At 34.7% G+C, this 25711-nt stretch overlaps 1 protein-coding gene across 1 annotated transcript in view; it reads left to right on the top strand.

Moving 5' to 3' along the window:
* Nucleotides 1-8745: 8745 nt before the first annotated feature.
* LOC149780076 (VPS9 domain-containing protein 1-like) overlaps nucleotides 8746-25711 on the top strand; it is a 68362-nt gene continuing 51396 nt past the window's right edge. The window contains exons 1-3 of the mRNA XM_089936835.1: nucleotides 8746-8928; nucleotides 20641-20713; nucleotides 22843-22938. Of these exons, the coding sequence (XP_089792961.1) occupies nucleotides 8836-8928; nucleotides 20641-20713; nucleotides 22843-22938 (262 nt within the window). The 5' untranslated portion in view covers nucleotides 8746-8835. The remainder of the gene's footprint in view (nucleotides 8929-20640; nucleotides 20714-22842; nucleotides 22939-25711) is intronic.

Here is a 25711-nt window from a genome sequence, read left to right as displayed (position 1 = left end):
CGGTGAGCGCTTTAGACCACTCGGCCACTCGGGGCCCAGTGCCCGACGTGACACGGGAGTAGAAGTCAAAGGTAATGGTGGCAGTGAAGGTGGTAATGGAATGGCTTTGATTTTTTTTCACTTCTGTGTTTCGGTCTTTCTTTTTCACTTCCGTCGAAGGATGAGTGGACATCATCTTTTTAACCCAAGCTTTCAGTTCTTCTCGGTGGTGAATGGGGAAGGGGTCAACAAGGACGCTGAAATCTTACTAGAAATGGGAGCTGCTGACGGTGTTTGAAAGACTTGTACCTCTTCTTCCTCAATCATTCGTGGGGTTGCGTCTGTCTTGACCGCTGTGGGTAGTGGTGGTGTTGGTGGTGATGGACTTTTCATCAAGGTCTTAAAATCTGTCAGAGTGGGTAGAGCTGTCTCGTCTAAAGCTTTCAGGTGAAAGAGTTGCTGTCGATGCAAGAGTTGACCGTACTTTTGCGATTTTTCTGTTTCGGACAAATCATTGCAATCCATCAACGACTGCAAATAGTGTTGTAACTGGGACATTTCGGTGAAATGAAGGTTGGGAGGCAAATGTGGGGTCCGTTGTTCTTGCCAATGTTGGTATTCCATCCATCGTTTGTATCTGTAAGCCAGTTTTTGTCATTCCATAGAATTTCAATGGACACGTCTGAGATTTTTAGACTCCAGAGGTCCCTTTTATTTTCTTGATCCCTTTTTATCTTGCTCCCATAAGTCCTCTCAGCATCGTTCCTAATATTCCTTTCAGCAAGGGTCTCAACAACAATGGCAAAATTCCTCCGAGTTATACCAACATCTATTTCTTTTGACAGATGGTTATTTTCTTCTGAACCATTTGGCGAAGAACGTGAAGATATTAAGCTAAGCATTTTTTTTCTTCTGGTGTTTAGGCAAAGGTATCGAGCCTTTCAAGACGTTCAAACAACATTTGCGCACGGTATTCGATGACGTCTTTGCAAACTGTTTGAATTAGTTTTATTTGCATGGGTGGAGAAGCTTTGGACAGGACGGACAACATGTCCCCATGTTTGACTACACGAGGAGGCAATCCTTTCCTTTCATTTCCTTTGTGGTTAGAAGAGGGATGATTTCTGGGTGGTGACATCTTTGGGTCTTCAGCAGCACAAACAAACTAATTCCCATTCTTTGCCTCGGGTCTTTTTTATACTGGAAGGCGTCGCAACTGATTGTATTTACGTCGTATCAACTTGATGACAGGCATCACGCATCGTGGAGGGGTTCGCAACGAACCAAGTCGGGACAGTTCTTGCTTGGACAAATCCAGGAAACTCTATAACATGCCCGATCTCTCTTGGACTTTGATTTAGGGGGCAGGTACGTTGTGAGCAGCTGACACTTCAGCTAAAGAGGTGTAGGGTGTCACCGCTGGATGAGAGGTTTTTGGAAACGATGTTTTCCATTGCTTCATCAGCTGAGGAAGAACGGGTGTCAAACTGGATTTGGCAGGCATCATAAACATCGGAGAAATGGAAGAACCTGAGGCTACTGGAGACGTGGCTACCGTTGCTGCAGGTCGTGGTTTGCGAATGTAAGGTTGCGTCCTGGTCGAAGTGTCTATCTTGCGGGTAGAAGCTGTTTTCTGAGGAATTTTTTTTGTTGTTGGGACTTTTCTTTTTTCTGTGGACTTTTCTTTGTCTGGGGTTGTGACATGGTCTTGATACCGTTGCTCCTTTTCTTCTTTGGGGTTCGTTTGGTTTTTAAAGTTTTTAAAGGAGACGTTAGTTTCTTGGGGAGAACTTTGGGGGCATAAGGATCCCATTTTAAGAGGGAGAGAATGATGACACCTCCTAGAGAACCGCTATCTCCAGGTTACAAAATCATTAGCTTTTTGGTTTGAGTGTCGATGTGGGGATCGGCCAGTTGCGTCAAGGTTACTTTGTTTCTCTCCAAATAAGCGTTTGGTTTGATGAGGAATGTGAATGATACCTTGCAGTAACCGACGTGCTATCACCGTAAACCATCGTTAGACGCCTTTGCGATTGGCTTCTAAGACACGAGCACGTATTTGCGGATTTTGTTCGCGACTGTTGATGTACAAGGCTCGAATCGATTTGACGGGAAGATGAGACTGAAGGTACGTCATATTGACACTGTGTGAGACAGATCCAAAGTGTCCGAGGTTTTTATAGATTTTTTGGTTAAGTCGACGAAGACATGTACAGGACAGGCCCTCGGTCTTGGCACCAGCAGTGAAACCGATGGGTACGAAATCACAAATAATCGGGTGTGGTGGGTTTTAAATCCACAAGTAAATAGGCGTGTGGGGTTTGAGTAGCATCGTCGTATGCATGAGTCAGCCAAGGCTTTCCTAACTGTTTGGCTAAGACTTGCACTTACGATTTATCTCTAGGGCTTTTAACCAAGACCACGTAATGAGCATTGAGATTGATGGTGCGATGGGCTTTACTTTGTTGAAACAAATTTTGGGTAATGTGAATGACACTGGCATTACGATAGTGCCCTTTGCGCGTCAACCACAGTTTAATTTTTTCGTCGTCTTCTGTCAACATGTCATCGGAAATGACCAGATGGGTTTGACTGGGGTCACAAACGATTCCGTCATCTTCGCCAGGAATGCCTTCCACAAACACGATGTAATCGCCTTGACTTTCGCAAGAGGCTGTACGCCGATTGCCACTCTTTGTAACACCACACGACCGGTTGAAGTGGACGATCGATCAAATGATGTTTATGTTCGATCAAACTTTTGACAAATTCGGTTTTGCCTGAACCACTAGGTCCAGCAATTAACATTTTAAAGGGATGGCGAAGATGCAAGGCCTCCCAACTGGCACCATCTAAGTGTTCGTCGATGACTTTGAAAGTGGAAGAGGGAGCAGATACAGCAGAGGTAACCAAAGTGAAAGGAATGTCACCTTTGACACGAAGACAGACAAGACAAGAGTTTTTATGCTTTTCATGACACTTTTATTGCAAGTTAAAATGGAACAACACGAAATACAAAAATACATAAAACGCAGTTGGTTAAGTACAACGATAAAATACACATGAAAACGATGAAAGTGGAATATAAACAAGTCACTGTACAACTTGTTTTTGGTAACCAAGGTGTCCTAGGGATAGTGTTTAATGTTCTTGCAGTCTGTATTTTCACATTGTCGCTATACATCTTGATGACATACAGTCCCAAGGGGGTCTATAATGATACTTCCCATTGACGCTATAAATGTTGACGCTATATCGTCGGGGGGGGGGGGGGTTGAGGGGGGGGGGTTTGTAATGTATTTTCATTGACGCTATATCGTCCCCTATTACTACTCATATCGAAGGGTTCTATATCGCTCGTGGGTGATTCGGCCAATCCTATCCCTATTAAAATTGTTAGTGAAGCAAGAGCTTCTCGTCGTCTTTTAGTGTCATGTACTTTGCATCTTTCTGTCTTTTTCTAATGAGAGTGTTCTTATTCAGGATGTAGAGTGTTGTGTTGTTAATGTTTCTTTCCATTGTGTAAATTTGTCATCAGACTTAGTCTCAGGACAAGTGACAGTCGGAACAGTGTCTAATATACCCGTTGTAGGTATTCATTTATTACCATGCAGCGACCTAGCTGGAGACTAGGTTGTGGTTAATCCACTTGTAACTGACAATCCTTGCTTGGATCAGAAAGTCAATCCAATGAAAGAGAATTCCCTGTTTAGCTTGTGCAGTTACCATAGCTATGGCGAAGAAAGCTCTTGAGAATGATGTTGATAAGGTGAGTATTCCTTTAGCTGACACATGTATTGGTCAGGCTTTTGATGAGGTCACTTTCACTACTTGTTTGGATCAATCAGAAGGTATTGATCACATTGATCCTCTTTTAACTACTCATTATCTTTATTCTAATCAGCGTGACAAACGACAATCACTTATCGTCGAACATGAAAAATATACTGAGATCTCATATTTGTTTCAAAAGGCCATTTGTGAAACTGAAGCTACTAAAGTTCCTGTCCGTTATTTCATTAAAAATGGAATTCTTATGAGAAAATGGAGATTCCGAGTTACCTGCTGGCGATGAGTGGTCAGTGAACTATCAAACTGTAGTTCCAAAACCTTACAGACAGGAAATATTAATTCTGGCCCATGAAAGTCCTTTTTTGGTCATTTAGTAATAGAGAAGACTTATTACAAGATATTGACTCACTTCTATTGGCCAAAAATCAAAAGTGGTGTTCGTAAATACTGTAGATCTTGTCATACTTGTCAAATGGTAGGAAAACCCAATTAGACAAATACCTAAGGCTCATCTACAACCTATTCCTGCCTTTGACGAACATTTGTAGAATTATAGTGGATTGTGCTGGTCCCTTACCTAAGATCAAGTCAGGTAATCAATACCTGTTGACCATTATGTGTGCGTCAACAAGGTTTCCAGAGGCAGTTCCTTTGAGGAATATTGAATCTAAAACAATAGTAAAAGTTTTGATAAAAATTGTTTTACTCAATTTGGCCTTTCCAAATCTATCCAGTCTGATCAAGCCTCAAATTTCATTTCTGGCATTCTCCTGCAAGTTATGTACTACGAATTAGTCATCCAACAATTCGAATCTTCTGCCTATCATCCTGAGGGCCAAGGGTCATTAGAAAGATACCATCAGACTTTAAAAAATATGATTCAATTATATTGTTTTGATACGGGAAAAGATTGGGATGAAGGCATTCATTTACTATTATTTGCTGTTTAGGAATCAGTTCAAGAATCTTCAGGTCTCAGTCCCCTTGAACTTATTTTTGGACACACTGTGCGTGGACCATTGAAGTTGTTAAAAGAGAAACTTACTTCTAATGAAGATACTAAAATCAATCTTCTTATTCATGTTTCCAATTTTAAGCATAAGTTGTTAAAGCCTTGTGCGGCCGCAAGAGCAAATCTGCACTCTACTCAATCAAAAATGAAGTCAATATATGATAAGAACTCGAAGGAAAGGAGTTTTCAGCCTGGTGATAGAGTCCTGGCTCTCTTGCCCATACCACAAAATCCTCTTCAGGTCAAGTAGTATGGTCCCTACAGAGTTGACAGGAAAATAAATGATTTAAATTACATCATTAACACTCCTGGGAGGCTAAAACAAAAACATCGCTGCCACATAAACATGCTAAAGGAGTATATTAAAATAAACAGCCAGGTTAAACATGCAATTAATTTAGTTGTACCTGTCCCACTCATTGAAGATTAAAGTGAAGGAATATCATCAGATTCTACTGATACTGGAGTGACAAATCTTCAGAATTCAGAAGTTATGAAAGATCTGGACAAGAAACTTTCACATTTGCAAGTGCAAGAAAGAAATGAACTTAAATAGTTATTATCTAAATATGAGCACTTATTTCCAGATGTTCCTACAAGAACAAACAAAATTGTCCATGACGTTGAAATTTTAAATTCCAAACCTGTGAAACAATATCCGTACATGATGAACCCTCTTAAACCAGGAGTACTTGAAAAAAAGAAATTCAATATTTGCTGGAGAATGATTTTATAGAGCCCAGTAAAAGCGACTGGAGTTCACCATGCATACTTGTTCCGAAACGAGAAAAACTTTCCGTATGTACATTGATTATAGGAAGATAGTGTGACAAAAACAGATTCATTTCCTTTACCAAGAATCGGTGACTGTTTTGATAAGGTCGGAAATGAAAAGTATGTCAACAAATGTGACCTTCTGAAATGATTTTGGCAAATTCCACTAACGGAAAGAGCAAACGAAATTTCGGTATTCGTGACTCCAGATTGACCTATCATTATAAAGTAATGCCGTTTGAGATGACAAGGTCGTCAAGTACTTATCAACGTCTCATGAATATGATTACCTCTGGTCTAGACAATTGTGATGCTTACATCATTTACAACGCAACCTGGAAGGAACATTTAGCAACAATTCGTAAATTCTTCGACAGGCACACAGATGCAAGTTTGACAATTAATTTATCCAAAAGTGAGTTCTGCCGTGCTAGTGTAACCTTTCTAGGACATATCGTGTGATATGGACAAGTTAAACCTATCGATGCTAAGGTCAAGGCTATCTCTGAATTCCCTCTGCCTGTTAATTAAAAGCAACTGATGCGGGTTTTAGGTATGGCTGGATGCCATCTGAAATTTTGTTCCAATTTTTCTATAATTGCTGAACCCCTGACAAATTTATTGAAGGAGAAAGACAATTCCTTTGGACTGAAAAATATCAGAAGACCTTTGACAAGTTAAAAGCTATACTTAAAAGCGCGCCAGTTCTTACGGCTCAAAATTTCAGCCAATCGTTTAAATTGACTGTTGATGCAAGTGATGTTGGGATTGGAGCAGTTTTGATTGAAGAAGATGAAAATGTTATTGATCATCTAGTGTGCTATTTGTCTAAGAAATTAAATAAACACCAAGGAAATTATTCAACAATTGAGAAGGAATGTTTGGCTTTGATAATGGCATCACAACGTTTTGAAGTTTATATTAGTTCAGCTCCTTCTTCGGTTATTATGTTTAGTGATCACGACCCCACCTTACTTTCATCGGCAAGATGGAAAATAAAAATCAAAGACTACTGAGATAGAGTTTGTTGTTACAGGAATATGATATTGACATCAGGCACATCAAGGGGAAAGATAATTTAATAGCAGATGCACTTTCACGTGTATAACGATGTATTATTTCATGTACACTTTATGTAATTTACAAGATTTCTTTTCACCCTATGTATAATTAATATATTTTAAAAGAAAGCTTTATCATATAAGCATTTTTTTAATTCATGTGGCTAAATGTTATGTATTATTTTTATTTAATTTATATTTGATTTAATTTAATTGTTTGTAAGTTTTACAATCTTTTTATTTTAATTACATGTCAAAGTAATGCAATTTTGTTTACTAGGAATTTGATATTTTCCAGAAAATTCAGTTTGATCTGACTCTTTTCGTGGACGCCAAATAATAGAAACACTGTTTCTATTTTGACCTAGTTCCTGGCCTTGATTGAGAATCAAGTAAATAACTTCTTTTTTTTTAAATTCATTTTTAATGTGTGAATGATAATAATGAAATCGAGGCTGTACTCGACTACCTGCCATTAAACTTGTAGATACCTTCTAAATCATTCTAGAATGTGATCACGTGACCCTTATCGGGAAATCAGTTTTGCGTCTCAAGTTACTGTATAACCTTTGGGGGTTTTTTTTATACGATTTTTTATCAGTTGGGCTTTTACTTTACACTGGAAAGTGTCTGTTTGTGATGTTTATAGTTATATTTTAATTTTTATTCAAATTATTTGGATTGTAACTCGAACTCATTAGAACGTTTCATTACTAGGACTTCTAAAATTTAATTTGTGGATTATTCTTGGATTATTTTTGGATTTGATATTTAAAACCGTAAGTTCTTATTTTTCATTTTTACAGTGTTTTTCCAGGGAAATAAATTATTTGTTAAATTTTTCAGATCTTGTTGTTTTCACTCTTTATTTTGTTACTGTTTATTAGAGCCTAAGCATGTAACATAGTAATATCCACGGACAATTCTCCTTGACATCAGTCTGTCTCATCCTATTAATCCTATGGACGTTGTTGAAAGTATATTTCCCCTTGTTCCCCATTCCATATTTTCATACTCAAAAGAAACAAATAAAAAATATGGGTACAAAGGTAAATTAAATATTCAATCCCGCATGTGCCCATACCGTTCCATGATGTTCAATTATTGCGTATATCTGTATTTTTCTAACTCTTGGTACATAATTGTATCTATCATATCAGTGTAATATTGTTCATGACTGTAATTTGTAATGATCACGTCTAATCAAGATATTAGATAAATTTTGTACACGTGAATACAGTTTTATTTTATCATTGCATATGAACTATAAATAGTTGTTGACATAGGTGTTAACAATAAGTAATAATAAAACTAATAATAAAACCTGTTTGCAAATATGGGTTAATTTCTAATTGGCTGGTGGGGTCGCGTGGATTCTTATAAGAATCAAGCTGATAATAAAATTATTTAAGTTCTACAAAACTTGTTGGTTTTGCTTCTTTCTGTTACTTAGTTTATGACCATAGATTCGTAACACAACGTTTGGACAATTTTAATATTACATTTCTGTGTATGCCCATACCCTCTTTCGTCTTGTCCCCCACTCTCTTATTAATCAAGTGTAAATATACACATCACTTGAATCAGTTTAGATTATTTGAATAGTTATTTAGCACGGATCACAGGATCGGAACCCGTTTGGCTCGATCCTGTTATTTCTGATCGATACGTACGACTTTCAGTTGCTACAGCTTGAATGACAATATGTAGGAAAATAAATTAAAGTTGCAAAAAACTGAAGGAAATAAGACAAAATATGGCAAACAGTAAACTAAAAAAATTCATTGGCACACATTTTCAAATACTGTATGGGTTAATTGTTAATATATTTAATTTTTTTATATTCTCCGTCATATCAATAGATTGCTCAAACATTGGATAATAAAGACCTTTTAAATGAGAAGTCTAGCATATAACTTTATGACTTCATTTCATCAGTCTTTATCACTTATTAAATTAAATAAATGCTATATCTTTAGGGGAAATTATACGGTTTAAAATTTAAGGTTAAATACTCTCTATTTAAAAGGAATTATGATATGCCCGACCGTGACATAAACAACGTAGTTTCCGGGAATACATGCTTCGGCATTCAGCTTGGTGTCCTTTATTCATTCGGAACTCACAAACAAGGATTTACATGTACATCAATAGGGTGAAATTTGCTTCCGTCTTCTACGTATGGATGGATAAAGGTTGTATGCAGACATTGGCAACATGAGTTCTTCAGTATTAGCAAGCACTACTTTGTCCACTCTGATGAAGGACATCTCTGAAGCACTACAGTTGGACAGGAATGACCACTTCCAGGTATAGGAGTGGTTTTTGCACCTAACCCCCTTTGGGGACGATTTTGGGGGGGGGGGGGGGGGACAGAGCGGTATTTCGAGCCAGGTCCGAATCAATGACATACAACATAAACATATTAGCATACTGTTTTATAACCAATACGTATCATATGAATTTATTGCGCCGTGATTACACATTGCACTGAAAAGTTCAAGGTACTTGTTGAGAAATCTGACTTTCATTACTGGCTGAATGTACAAGTACCACCATGTAGGCCAATTTTGCGCGTCAGATAATTCTGCGCAACGATACGTCATTTCTGTAAACTTTATATCACGTGTTATTTTGGGTCAAAAATCCATTTTGTATCGAGAAAGAACTATCGTACTTAAATTAAGAAAAGTGATATTCATAAAATGCACACAAATATCCCACATTTCCACTTGAAATGCATGTAAAAATGTGATTTCTAAATGTCGACATAAAGACCCACTCCATGACCTTCTTGAACCTGTAACCCAGAAAATCCTATTTACTATGTATCTTTTAGAATCATGCAAATAAGTACATTATATAAAAGATGGAAATGCATACCTTAAAAAAATTCTGCATCTTAATCCAAGTTTCCAGTTTTGCAAGAAGTTGTTCCACATGTACAAAATCATCTTCTACCCAATGTATCAACTTTCCGCTAGAATGGGATTCTCAAGAAATTCCCTGGTGTATAGTCTGTTTCTAAATTCTTTAGTAATTTGGCCCCATAAACAAGACGCAAACAATTTTTTTTAAAAGGGATAAAAATAAGTGCACAAAACTTAGTCTCTTCATTCATTGTGTATTTATGTATTATTAATAATATTATTATTTAGCATATTTTTACACCTCATTACAGTTTAGATTTTCTAAAAAAAATTATTTATCATTCTCTTTATCTCAAATTCCCGACAGGTCTTTCTCTGTCTCTCAAAATTCTTCCATGGTGGCCTGATCTAATCGCAGTTCTGTTCCAAGCATTAGTCAGTTCCTAGTGATATGCTTCTTACTAGAAGGTTTCCAGACGTTCTTGCCTTGGGGTGATGCTGCTTTCCACGCATGCTTCAGCAATTTAAAAATAAGGTCAATAATAGATGTGTACATAGGTGTTCTGTTCAGACAGGTTTTTTGCTAAAAAGTGAGTGCTCTGAAGGATTTAATGACATGGGTCAAAAGAAGTGGGTTTTTAGTTCCATCCGCATACCAAAGTAAGTCAAAATAAATTTATTTATTACTATCAAGTGTCCAATAGTCAAGAACTGATGGTGAGATTTAAACAGCGTAAAACTTCAGTATGGAATATGGTCTCACAATGTTGGTCTCTGCTGTCAGAAAAAAAAGGAAGCGGAGACCTGTTTGTTGGACTATTGAAGCATATGTCAGGGTCTGTATGGGGACCTTGAAAAATGAATTGTTCACTCAAGGCCTTGAAAACACCTTGAAAATTCAAAATATTGTCTGGGTACATTGAAAAGTCTTGATTTTCATGAAACCAAAATAAATGAATAGTTTTCATTTTACAGAATTAAATAAAAAGAAAAGGAGAAAAAACACCAAAAAAATTCCTAAGTTTGTGCTGGAATGGAAATATGTCCACAACTGGTTTGTGTGCAGTCATAAATTGTGAACTTCCTATTGTATGAAGCCCGGATGTAGCAGTGGCTTAAATTTGAATCATTCGCTTTTACATGGCTGGCCGCCAAATCCAACTTTGGTTGCTAGATGAAGAAAAATATAAAGTTTGGATTATCAGATCTTAGAGAGCTTTGCAAAATGCAAATTATGCCAAAAGGATATTGATTTGTGTGCAATGGGAGAGAGTGTTCCACAGTCACATGCAACTGAAGAAGAAAAAACCAAGCTCTTGTAATGGCACTTAATACAGGCAAAACAAGAAGCCTTCAGTGTGAAATAATTTTTGACAAAAGAGGTATATCTGTGAACACAGAGATTCAAGTTTAAAACTAGAAACTGTATATAGTCTTAATTTGGGATTGAGCAGAAATAGGATAGACGATAATTGCAATGAACATGATAAATCTATAATATAGAATACAGCTAAATAAAGCTGAGAGAAATGTTAATATATCTAATATGAAATAGTTTAAAATATCCATACTGTTTTTAAATAAACAATATTAAAAAAAAATTCTTTGTTTTGTTTATGGGGATGAGTGAAGAAGGAAGGTACTGAAAAAGATATTGAGACAATGACAGCTGTTGCTAATGACTATGGATTGAAAGCAAAGATCCATAGGAAAATTTCCTTGATCATGACATCAAAATAATTTGAGGAAAAGTGAAAAGGACAAAATTGCTAAACTTGGAGCTCTTGAGAAACAGCTTGATAACAAGCTACAAGAACTGAAAAATTTACTCTAAAATATTTTGGACTTTGTAAATAATGTAGTGTAGACTGACTTAAATGAACATAGTTCAGTGACTGTTCATTATTTTAATGCCCTGATGTAGGATGTTTAATATTAATGGGAAAGATATTAATGATCATACTATTGACTTCATGTTTTATTTTTGTTTTCTTAAAAATAAGTTTGCAAAAAATGTACCTCATACGGAGTAATAGTAAGTATTAACTTGTGTTTACATACAGTTTCATTCATGTATCCTTAAAATTAAATTAAATGTAATTATGCACCTTGAAAAACACAATTTTGAACCTTGAGAAACCTTGAAAATTTTGAAAGAAATATGCTACTAACCCTCTTATGTCAGCACAGTCATGTATGCGAAATTATTAAAAAATTGTTATTCTTAGAGTCAGTACTATTATAGTTTAATTAAAGCATATTCGGCTCTGAATGTTGAATGTTCAGCACCTTAAATATAATCAAACAACACCCAGATCAGAATTATTGATTGCTATAGAGTTTTCCAATGTTGAACATGTAATAAGTTGGGTCAAGAAAAGATGATGTTGGGTCTGTACTAACAAATAAGAGTGTAGTATGGTGGGTTTTTTTCCAACATGCAGAGCTTTTATTTTGATAGCATACAACATTCAGTCTGGTTTGTAGAAGATTACACCTTTTTAAGTTGACCTCATCCAAAAATGTCTCAGTACTGTACTTTAACATTGATTTTTTCCAGTTGTGTTTTTCTCGAGGCATGTAAATACTGATCAATTTAGTTTGGATGCATGATGATCCAAATTAAGTGAATAATGTCTGTTTATAGGTATGTGTAAATGTTATGTATATTTGATTTAATTTATATTTGGTTTAATATAATTGTTTGTTCGTAAGTTTTAAATTTTTGTATTCTTTTACATGCTATTGTAATGTGACTTTTTTTAGTGGAATAGAGTTCAGTTCTGACTAATTTTTTTTTATTTTTGACATAAACAACTTTATAGGAACATTGTATCTAATGCTGACCTTGATTCAGAACCAGTGATAGTTTGTTGTAAACAACATTTTTTATTTTTTAAAATTTTTTCTCAGAGTAAGAGTCATAAAGTAGAATCAAGGCCATACTTGGACTATGTTTTAAATAACATGCATCAGTTTTGTTTTTCCATAGGATTGACCCACATCCAGGCATCTGTTTTGTGCTGTAGCTAGATTTATTGTTGATGTTTGATAAATAATAATCATACTTCCATTAACATTGGAGATATCAAGGTATTTTATGTTGTGACCAGTTTTTGGGATAATTATTTTATTTTAAAGAAAAGTGATTCTTTTCCCTGGAAATACTAGTGCTCTAAATTAATTATTGGACAAGGACATTTATCAAAATTTATACAGAATTAAAATTGGAATATTATTTTCTGTGATTCAACAAAGAACTGTTGACATATCAGTATGATGCTGACCACAATATACGTCATTACCTTCCATTTTGGATTTTATCGGGATTCGAACTCGGTTTCATTATGACTTTTTGTTTCTAGGATTTTTATTTTTTAATTCTTGGATTACTTTTGGATTTGATTCATATAATTGCAAGTTCTTTTTCGCATTTTTAACTTGTTTTATAGGGAAATAAATTATTTGTTAAATTTTTTAAAGCTTGTTGTCTTCACCTTTTTTCTTGTTACGTTTTTGTAAGAGCCTAAACACATAACATCGGCAAATTCTAAAAAATTACACCATTATTGAAATAATCAATCCTGAACACCGACATGACCTGTATGACTTATACTTTAATAATTCCCACTCCCATTCTGTGAGTCACCAAAGGTGTCAAACATAGATTGAAATGTGACACCTCGCAGATTCTGTGTTAAATTTTGTTTGACATTGGTATGTTCAGTCACTTGTAAATTATATGAATGTGAAGGAGACACATACAACTTTTTCACACTTGTATAATTTAATCAGAATTGAATGTGGTTTCTACCAGCAAAACTTTATTTAAGAAGAGCAATGGAAGAATAGAAATAATTAATAATCTACCTCTGGCAATCCTCCTAATGATGATTACCAACAGAATCAATATTACTGATTAACTTTGGCTGTTACTGGAAATGTTTTACTGAAAAATAATACTTTCAGGAATTCTTTTAATTTAAAAAGAGATGGTTCTTTTATTCTATATACAGTATTTGAAGTTGTCACAAATCAGTTTCAGAGAATGTCTGCTGAATTATCAATCAAATCTTGTTTCACCAGTGTTTTGTTCTTTTTTTGTACACAAATGTTTGAATTTTGTTTATGTCATAATCTTGTTTCAAATTGTGTTAATAGTGTGCATTTAATAATGCTTGAATAACAATGGTTGTTTGAACAATAAGTCACTTCTGGTAGTATCATATCGTGACCTTTTAACAATGTCAATATTGCTGTGGTATCTGCCTGTACAGATCAGTTACACATCTTGCCTTGTGTATAAAGACATGTAACCTTGGCACATTCAATGGACACAGCTTAAAGGTACTTTGAGAAAGCATGACTGATCTGCTGATATTTCATTAATCATTTGGTTTTCAGTGTATGAACGTATACTAACAATATGCTCATTTGTACTGTATGCTCAATGGAAAATGCATCAGAAACAAACTTTATATTATTAACTTTATATTATTTGAATAAGACAATAATTGTTTACACATGCACACACATTGCTGCTCCAATTTTGATTTCACCCACTTGTTAAGGACAAGTGGATTCCAGAATTCACTTGTCCCACCTTTCTTTTCACTTGCCCCAAAATTGTAATCACTTGCTGAAATTTAATTAAATGTATGCGTTTAAATCCATAGAAATAATAAAATGAAATAATGTGCAACATAATTTCAAGATATTGGTTGATACAACAAGTTTGGCTACTTCAGGTATATATGTTTTAGCTACTGGATTTGAAAAGAATGTATGTGTAGGACCAGTACTAAGGCAAGAGTGGATAGCTGTGTCTGGCTTGAAGTTCTCAAACTCTGGTCCAGTTGCTGAAATTTTCTTTAGAATTTGTAAAGTCTCTTGGTTTCACAAATTCCTGAAGGATGTCGTGATTAAACACCTTGAAATAAAATGCTTGTTCAGTCAGCAGTGGATGGGCTTTTAACAAACATAGTTCATAACAGTTTGCCTAACAGACTTAGGGAAGGCAGAGTGCTCACTCAGAGTGTTTCAACAGGTGGATCATAAGATGGCTTTTAGGCCTTGATCTTTGCTATGAACTCTAAATAATGCTGATGAAATGCAGGATGTAACTTCTTTTTCGAAAATAACTTCACGATGATTGAGAAAAACTTGCAAGTTTTTAGTGCTATATTTTACCACAGCTGCCCTCTCATATGGAAAGTGTGTGTAGTCACTGACAAGTATACTGGTTGAATTTTCAACCTATGTTTGTTTGGGATATTGTGTGCAATAACTGCAATCTTTCCTTCTAAGTCAGTAAATTCAAGCCAGGGATAACAATCAACCAAAGGCAACTGAAAATTTCTCTATATTTTAGTTATCTCATAGGCTTGTGTCTCTTTGAAAAATAGTTACCTTATAGTCAGTATCAGTATTAAGTTTTATCAATCCACTTTTACATAATTTTCCTTTCCAGAATCTTGTTACTACCATGCTTGTGAAAATAGTTTAGCAAACTCATTTTATCCACCGAGTATATATCAAGTCACATGACAACTATTTCTGAAGTGATCACAACATACATTTTATTAAATATGAACAGAGAGAGCTTATTAATGAACATAATTGTTTGTTTTTAATGGATATTGCATGTGGAAGTTTATCCTCTGTATAATCAATGATAACTTCAAGAATCATTTTCTGTCATTTAATCAGTTCATAAAGGAAACCAACACTAAAGATGGTTTGGTTCCTTTCATTAATTTAAACTTACATCAGTGCTGAAAGATATTTTTTTAGACAAAAGCCCTGGGCTAGTGAGTTAAGTAAACATAGCAACATTTCGAATGTGTTCAGTAGGGTTCAACTGGGTTTGAAGGTAATGCAGGTGTCATTGCTAAGTGTTCATCTCTATGCTGGCATGCTTCACAAAGTAAAACTCTGTCAACCAAGAGTTCTGAGATTTATTTTTGTTAGGCGTTGCTGATAGCTAATTGCTTCATAAATCATCATCAAATGTGAATGACACTTGAACACTATTTCAGCAAATGAAATGATCATGCTTTGCATTCTATATATACAATAAAATCAGACTTCAAAGAAATGTTCTCACTGTTCACAGACTTGTCAAAATTATAATAAATATGGCATTTTTCATTTCAATATAATGGGTTGTTCCACATCTTGATCTGACCTATGCAGATTAGCACAATGGGCTCACCCGTTGTATCCCTTAAACACAACTCACTTGCTATTATAAGCCATGTAAGTAATATGTGAAATGGTGGTTTTTACCTGACCTCTTTGCCTTTCATTGCCACTATATAAACTGCCCAAGGGATAGTTTTACATAGGTTCCAGTCATGACTGTTTATCGTTTATACATGCTATGTTTACCGTTTATACATGCTATATATTTACTGGCATACACTGAAAGTGGTGGGGTTTTTTGTGTTTGGTTTTGATTTGGAGATTACTGAAAAATTGTTTTCTTGAAACCCAACTGGGTTTGCATGACATGCCACGATTCAATCTTGATTTAAATCAGATGTCAGTTTCATGTAGGACATTTGTTGCACTATGTTAAAGCATGTATGTCAACATTTACATATTTCATCAGTATAACCCCTGATCCCTTGGGCAAATTAAAAACAAATTCAACAAGCCTGACCAGCACCTCACTTAGAATACAGAATGGGCCTGATATAAAATTAGAGGGGCCCAGGGCTATCAGATTTTTTTTTGTATGGCACTTACTCATTAAATGAAATCAGAGTGAGCTGTTTGTAAGAATCTGGTTTGAGTAAATACAATACAACAGAGTCACTCAGACACTGCCAATGAATCATACCAGCTTTAGTTTTGTTTTGTTTGGTGTATTTTGATTTGGTCACTTAGCCACAAATGCAGTCAGGCGGTTATAGAATGTATACACATGAACCAGTTGTCAATGACCATCGATAGGTGTAATACAGCATGTTAATGTTTACATGGAAAGGATGGTATCAAGTGTTCAGTATACCCAGAGGGAATGAATAGTCAGATAATGGTAGATAAAGTGAATGCAGTATAAAAATACAAAGATTCCCAACTTATAAAATAGGAAAAAAGCACTTGTCCCAGACTAGGAACTTGTAAACATTTACTTGCCTGACTTCGCAAATTAGTATAGGTAACAGAAAAGAGTGAAAACCAGCCAGTTTTGTAAATTTGAACAAATAATTTATTTCCCTAAAATAGAAAGTGAAAAATTAAAATGAAATTACAGTATGGTGAATGAAATCCTAAATAGTCTCAAAAGGATTGAATACTTCAAATGAGTTCTAGTGGTAATCCAAATGAAGTTAAATCTGTTGTGCTGATGTGCCAGTAGTCTTGATGCATCACAGTGATATAATCCAGAATGTGTTTGAATGTTTTCACAGCAACTCCAAAACAGCTACTAGATCCAAAAATATGAGTACTTTGTAATTCCAATGAATAATTGAAATAAATAATTTAAATCCATCAACTATTTGATTCCTCCAAGACTGAGGTTTAACATAGGAATTAATATTTTTCAGTCAGTTATCCATTATATGAAAAACTAACATGCAGTTTCAAAACCAGAATGCGGTTCAATTAATCATTTAAAATTCACATCAGCTTTCAACAAGGTCAAGTACTTTAGCAGCTAGCCAATAAGTTCACTTAGTTTTCCTAATGGGAAATCCCTTGACTGCACTCATTCCATAAACATGTATAATCCGACAATTAAAAGGAATATTAGTATTTAATATTTTATTTACCAATTTACTAAATGACCCTTACAATCTATAATCATGAAATTAATACACACAAACACACACACACACACATATATACATACATACATATATATATATATATATATATATATATATATATATATATATATATATATATATGTATTGGAAATATTCATGGATGTATAGTGCCTAACATTATTAAAGCATGTGTTTGCTTGTAAGGGGAATGAACTGTGGTTGTCATTTAACATTTTTATCTCTACTGGTCACAGACCAGAAGAGCTTATGGCATGTCCGTTGCCATTTGCCTGTTAGCACAAATTTGTAATTGCTACTCCTTCTAAACTTCTTGGAGGATTGCCATGAAATTTTACACCGACATTCATCCCACTGCTCAGACATCCAATATTGCCACCACAGTAGCCATCTTGTTGTTGTAGGGTTTAACGCCATTTTTCAGCACATGATAAGCTATACATGGCACGGCCAGTATTAATGGTGGAGGAAGAACCCGGGAAATCCCCAGAAAGAACCACCGACCCTTGAGAAGCTACTGGCAAGCTTTCTCACATACCCACATTGGCCGAATCCAAGACTCGAACCCACACAGACAGGTGAGATGGCAGTGATCCATAATGGAGATCGCTTTAGACCACTCGGCCACTCGGGGCCCCCAGTAGCCATCTTGAAAATCTGTTTATTGCTACGCATCTCTTGGATAAGTTGTCATATTAGTATGAAGTTGTGACTAAATACACTTGTTATGAAGTCTAGTGTATCTTCAATGAAAATGGTACTGATCATGTATTCAAATGGCCACCATTGCTGCATCTTGAAAAATCTACTGGTCAGTACTACTTATGAATGTTGACATAGGGTTTCTTATTATGTCTAGTTGGTCCAACTTAAAATTGTTTAGATCAGACATCCAGTATTGCGACCTCAGTGGCTATTTTGAAAATCTTGTTATTAATTACTACTCCTCCTGAATGGATTGTCATGCAGGTATCAACATTGTTTTTTTTACTGAGTAACACTTTATGATGTCTAGTTGGTCCTAAATGAAAATGCTGCTGCACACAGTAGCCATCTTGAAAACTTTGCCACTCTACCTGAATGGTAAAGTTGTGTTATTTCAGTTGGTAGAGCATGAGACTGAATCCAAGGGTATAGGTTCCGTACCCACCCATGCCACACCGGGTTGGATGCTTGGTCTATCCTTGGAAAAGGCACCTAGCTCCCATTTCCTTGGAATAATGTAGCCAATAATGTGCAAAAGTTGTTCAACCAACATAATAAAAAAAATCCACCTGAATGGATGGTCATACCAGCTTTGGGTCTTCATTAAAAGACTTCTAATGATGCCTAATTGATTCTCAATGAAAATGGTGCTATCTGACATTCAGTATGGTTACTATGAAAGCCATCTTGAAAAAATCGTATTGTTGCTTCTCCCCTTTAAAGGAAAATCATATCAGCATGGGGTTTTCACTGGAAGGCTTCTCATGGAATCTGGACTCAAACTTGCACCACTGAAATAGCTTGTATGTCCACTAAAATGGCACTCTACAGTTTCATATTTTGTGTAAGGTTAGATTTTTAAAGAAAATAAATTTCCCAATTTTCCTCACTGGTTAGTGGTTATACTGGCTATTTACAAAAGACCTTGTATATCTCAGGCATTGTTCAAAGAACTTTTAATTCCCTTTATTTTGGTCTTTGATTGATGTGGGTTATGGAGTACACAGCTTTGCCTTGCTTCAGATGTGAACTTTGAAAAAAACTGCTAGTTCCACTTGGTAATTTTCAATTCCTAGACTTTAGAGGTAAATTGTCCAAAAAAAAGATCTGGTAAACCTTTATTTTAACATTTTAATACATTTGATCATTCATTCATTCCACTTTCAGCAGCTGATATTGTCTAGTCTGGCAAAGTTTGTTTCCCTATTTTAATGTCTTCTAAAGGCAGTGTGCTTTAGATTAATTCAGGATGAATTTTGGGCATAAGGGAACAGTCAGTTTAGGTAGCTTTATGTTTAGATCATGTACAATTTCCACAAATACAATATCCCAAAAGAAATTCAGCCAAAATACCTGAAAGTAACATAGAGGTATACCATCATTCTCTCCATTGTGCATGTTGCAAATGTAAATAACTTCACCATACACCTGTCACTCTCTCATGAGTTCATCATATCTGTAGAGTGACCCTCTATGCTGCAAATCTAATCTTTGCTCTTGTCTATATGGAATGTCATATCAACATTGAGTTTTTACTGGAAGACGGATCATAGTTGGTTTAGAATCAAAATGGTACCAATCTGACATACAGTGTGGCCACAATGGAAGCCATCTTGTAAATCTTGCTATTGGTACTACTAAATGGAAAGAGACATAATCTGACCTAAAATATGCCTGCCTTAATGAATATATTGAAAGTCTTGGTTCTAATTCTCCTAAAAGAATGGTCACATGAACATATACACTGTATTGTGATTTACAGTGATTGACAGTAAATGTCAGCCAGGTCAGTGATCTTAGGCTTACCTAGGAATCTTGTTGGGCAAAACATTATCTATGTCGTGAAAGTAATAATTTGATATGTGTGATTTAAAATGTGAATAATGGAATTTAGATTATAGTCTGACTATACCTCCCCGTTTGTTTTCAATAATGGTAATCTTTAATGTGATAAAAAGTGCACAAAACTCAGTCGATTCATTCATTGATTTACAATTTCTAACCTGAATGTGATGAGAGTTGGCCCTAACACTGGCATTCACTGCATCTTTCATGCTTAATGGACTTTCCATACTAACACAGCTTCTTGTTGCATACACTATGGGCAGGTTGATTTCCTCAGACAACATTGTGACTTAGTTCATCCTATTCTGTAACTGCCGGATAATTCTGTAAATTATCATAATGTTGAGAGTTCAGAGTTATATCCTTTGCACACATGTACTTAGAAATTACACCGCTTGTTAAATCTACATGAATGCAAATTTGTAATTGTCATTCTTGATTAGACATTGTAAATATCAAAAGCAGATGAGACATAGTATTTTCCTTCTACTTACATGTGTAGCTGTGTCTACACCCTTTTGCTGAAAATGGACTTGGTCACAGCCAGGTTAGAAATTATAAATCAATGAATGAACTGAGTAAGTTCTATGCATTTCTGATCTAATTTATACTTTTCATTATTGAAATAGGCAGTGGGGGACAAACAAACAGGGAGGTAGTCAGACTATAACACAACCTAGGTTGTTGTAAAGTTGATGGAGGAATTTTTTTACCCGGTTTATATTCAGTAACTACCCTTATCATGAGAGTTCTGTCCCTTTTATCAATATTGGTATTGTTAATTTTGTATTTTTTTATAATTGCAGGAGGCATACAAGAAATATGTAGAGTGTGTTTTGAAAATTGCCAGCAAACTGTTACTCAATGTTCGAGATGAAGGTAGGTATAGATTATGCTAAAACAACCTGTCAAGATTCAGTCTATAGCAAGTATTAAGGATTATTGTAAAATTGATTGAAAAGCATGATATCAGTAGAATCTGGACTTCATGCATGGCTTATGCATCATGTGGAGTGGAGCAAACATTTGCTTTGAAACAGGGCCATCTTGTCTGACACTTGGATGTTGGGTTTTGTAGGATTTAATGTCTTTTTTTAGCACATGATAATACTTGGAGGCTAGTATATTTGGTGGAAGAATAAATCAGTAAGGACCACTGACCCACATGAAGCAACTGGCACACCTTCTTGCATACCCACTTTGGTTGAACCAAGACTAGAACTCATGTTGGCAGATGTGGGACATTTAAGTGATATGTAAGGGTGAGCACCTGAGACCACTTGGCCATCTGACACTTTGAGTAATCAATGAAGCAGATTGTAGATATTCTTACTATGGTGTGATGAGTGTCATTCCCACAACCTCGTTTCTTAGATCTACATAGTTGGGACAAATAATATGTGGCTGTAATTGAAGAAATTATTACCATAGTTGTAGAGAATTAATTACTTTACAATGGGACTCATAACTGACTTTTCTATAGATGTTTACAGAAAAATAGATTGTGAACTTTGAACCATAAAATCTAAACACTGATAATTGAAAAGGAAATTTGCCATGGATCATTACCATGATTTCATGCAGGGGTAAAGCATACTGTCTTGTAGGGGTCAAGCTTGAATGGAATTTTAGGGGAAAATGACTTCTACTTTTGGACAGAACAGGGATAAGTAATATCTGAACAGGGAGAAGGGGAAGTAGAAGTAACGCAGTAAAGCATTATACACAATATCAATATATATATATATATATATATATATATATATATATATATATATATATATGTGTGTGTGTGTGTGTGTGTACATGTGTATTTGTTTTCTTATTTGAATTATCACCTCTATTTTACAGTATGTATATCTGCATTTCACATTTGTTTTAAGCAATATCTTATTTTCTGAATTGTATGTACGTGTATATTATAAAGACATTTTGTACATGTGTAAAAATTGACATATTAATATGTAGTGTAATTTGGCCATATGACTTTTTAAGAGCTCTGTAGAAGCTATATATTGTAATGAATAATTGAATTGTAACTGGTTGAACTAGATTACAGTATTGTAATTGCAAGTTAGTAAAAATGCTTAATGAACTACCCTCAAAGAAGAAATTTGTTTTTTACTTTATAAAAGTTCTTTAGAAATCGGCAGTTGGAAAACATTGTAAACTTGTTTGAAACAACCCCTGCAAACACGTCTTAATACCATATTATCTATCCCTGTTTCTTTCTTGATGATAAAACATTACCATAACTGTTCATAGATAACATAAGCATAATCCAAATTTGAAAATAATATCACAATATTACTCAAGAATATTATGGTTTAGACACTAGGCATTATAAAGGAAGAAAGGGTCTTACCTTAAATTACTGAAATTCTTTATTGACAGTAGATTGTCAGGCCTTCCTAGAGACCCATATTATGTCATGGTAGGATCAGATGATCTGGATATTATAATGTTCATAATTATTTTTGCATACTGCACTTTGTATTGTCAGCTAGTGACACATTTGATGTCTCCACTCTGTCCATCCTGAGAAGTTTGTTACCTTGATTGCACAAAAACTGCTCAACTATAGACATAGAAATTTGGTTAGCATATTTGTATGCCTTTTTAGATATCATAACCTAATTGGAGTTTCAGAACATTAGGATTTTATTTTAAAACATTTTAACACATTTCAATGTTTGGACTGATGTTCTTGACAGTGCATACTTGTAAACCTATGTAGATGACCTGATTAGATTTTCATGCTATCTCAGCAAGTTTTCAGAACAGAGATTTGATCTAGAAAACTTAAATTTTATAAACATACTTGTATTCATGTCAGAGGACCTGTTCAAATATTCGGGGTTTTAAGCAATGTTTCGAACTTTTCTAAACTTATAATTTTTTTTTACTGATTTTACGTTTGCATTAAGAGTATAGAGGTTTTATAAGTACAAAATCTTACTGGTTGTTTTATGGTGATTGTATTTAAATTTTTATTCTTTACATTTCAGGGGGCCAAGTAACCATTACTAAGGAAGTGACTAAGTTTACCAAGTTAGGGCAACAGTGTATGGAGAGAGTAGTATTGATAGTCCAAGAGAAGCTTGGTAATTACAGTGATACCATATTTTTCATAATTTTTTATACCATTACACATTTGTGCATTATCAGCTGATACAAAATCAATTTTTATTTTGCACTTAAAGTTTTCAAATGGAGATATTATTTAAATTAAAACTTTGGAAATTTAATTACTTAAGAATGTGCAAAAATTGTCTTTAATATTTTTTCCTCTATTGATTTGTACATGCAAAATAATAAAATGTGTATGAAACTTTACAAACAACACAACTTCACTATTTTGTAAGTAGGGAAACTCATTTTGCATTAAAATATTGGGTCATACAAGATATGGTGATCTCTCTATGATATAGCATATTGAGAATGTACATTTCTGGTAGAGAACTTGATGGACACTTATTTGGTGGACCTTGGATGGTAGAGGTTCTCAGAACAAGCCACCACTGTATCTTTGCGCTATTATTGTTTGTTAGGTCTATTTTCACTTTGGTTGTGCTGTAACTGTTCTCTGCAGTAAATTTGATAGGATGTCCATACATCATGATTCTGAGGGATTTTCATGCAGTGGCAGGGTTTTCCAGTTCCTCTTCTGCCAGTTTCATATGAAGGCTATTTGGGTTATATATTTGTAAGGCACCAGTTTTTATATCACAGGATTACAACTAGTTGAATAAATATGTGTGTACTGAGTAAATTTTTTAAAATAAATGTGAAACTTACATTTTTTGGTCTCTCTTTGTTGATACATTGGCCGTGATCATGTGTTGTGACAATGGCGCTGCATTTTATGCATTAGATCTGCATGTAACAGCATGGTACAGATAATTGCAAGACCACAACTGTGCAGCCTTGCCAAGTACAGTTGGTAAAATGCTTTTAATAATTGGATAATGAGTGAAAACATCTCTTTGCTCAATTACAAAAAGTCACTCAGTAAGTGTTTGATTATGTCAGTTGATCTAGAAGTAAAATATGTACATGATTGGATTGAGATGAGTTGATATTTATGAATGTTACAGTTTTTATTATGTTCATGTTAATGAAGTGTCAGCTTCAGAATGAGAAAAAAGAGAAATGCAGTTGCAGAAAGAGAAAGAAGAGACAAATGCATTATTATAAAGAAGAAAAAAAAATGCAGTTGTAGAAAGAGAAAGAAGAGACAAATGCATTATTATAAAGAAGAAAAAAAATGCAGTTGTAGAAAGAGAAAGAAGAGAGACAAATGCAAATGTAAATCTAAATAAAAAGAGAAGTAATACAAATACAGATGTAGAACAAAAGAGAAATGAAATAAAATGGAATATCAATTTAGATTAAAAGAATTAGAACTGGCAAGTGGAAAATTCTCCCCTTTTACATACAACTTAAATTTTTTTGATGTTGCCAGAAATATTAGTACAGTATCCCCTTTTAAAGAAAATAAAGCACATATATATTTTCCTCTTTCTGAATTTTTTTTTTCAAAATTTGAAATGGCCAAGAATGCATGGGACTCTACTACTACTTTTTGCAAGCTCGTTATAACTGTCAGTACAACAAAGAGCTGATTATGATGTGGTTGAGAAATTTATCTTCAAGTGTTATGAGTTGGAACCATATTGACAAGGGATTAGGAGTTGTAGAAACAGAAAAGAAACTGGACAGACCCATGTCAAATTTTCCAGAGAAAAAAATACCAATTATTTGATAGGTGGTGCTCAGACAAGAAGGTTGTTTAAGACTATGATAACCTCAGGTAACTCATATTGGTTGAAGATGTGATGACACTTTACTCATAGCTGTTGTGCAACTCAGTATGATAAAGATAAGAAAATTATATAAAAGATTTCTTTTTTTCCCCAACTATTCAAAGATTGTTGTCATACATCACAATAGTCATAATATAACATTTTGCATAATACTTGTAAGATACTTTAAACTCAACATATTAGTATTTTTGCCATTCTGAATGCAAGGGCTTCAAATATTCACAGTCTTGGACAGACCAAGTAAAACATGTGGAAGAAAATTGCCCAGAATCATACAAAATATGAAGAAACAAAATTTTGAGATAATAGAAATTATGCCAGTTGTTGATTGTTCGTAACTTTTGCATCGGTGGATTGCTGTATGTCCTGGATTCTTTTTCAGGCGCATGTCATCATCTGTTCATACTTAAAAGCCATTATAGACTAAAACTATATTCAGAATCATGAAAAACACTGGTCCTTCATTACCATCAGGTCCAGATATATATCTTAAAGAGTGTCACATGACATGTGTCACAGGTGATCACAGACTAGAGGTCATAATGTTTTATAACACAGTTGATCTTTGCATGAAATTGTGGTCTTGTCTGACATTTAGTCTTCCAAAACAGTGGCATTTCAAGCCAGGTTTTAGTGTACAATTATGTAATGCAGTTAAACCTGTCCTAAGCAACCAGTTTTTGGAAATGAGAAATATGACACTAGTGATTGTTGAGTAAAGGTTCATGTCTTAAACATTTTAGTTCATGGGACTTTGAAGAATTTGCTGTTTAAGAAAATAGATTGTTAAGTACAGTTGACCATTAAGACATATGAATATGCCACGGCTGTAAATAATGCTGCAGTATGGATCAGGAACATCAATACTTTTAAAGGGCAATACAGTAAGTTTATGCCCACCCCTGTATTATAATTATAATAAGGATGAAATTATGGCATTTTTCCCATGATAAGACCAGGGACAATCCATGTATATTTCTTATAAAATCAGGGGGATGGCTAACACTTGGATAAAGATCTCTTTATTACATATTTGCCCAAAAGTGTAAAA

Source organism: Sinohyriopsis cumingii, chromosome 16 (assembly GCF_028554795.1).
Source record: "Sinohyriopsis cumingii isolate HCF-2022 chromosome 16, ASM2855479v2, whole genome shotgun sequence".
In the NCBI taxonomy this organism is placed as follows: Eukaryota; Metazoa; Mollusca; class Bivalvia; order Unionida; family Unionidae; genus Sinohyriopsis; species Sinohyriopsis cumingii.
The sequence above is the reverse complement of the archived record's forward strand: the minus strand, read 5'-3'. Positions and strand labels throughout refer to the sequence as shown.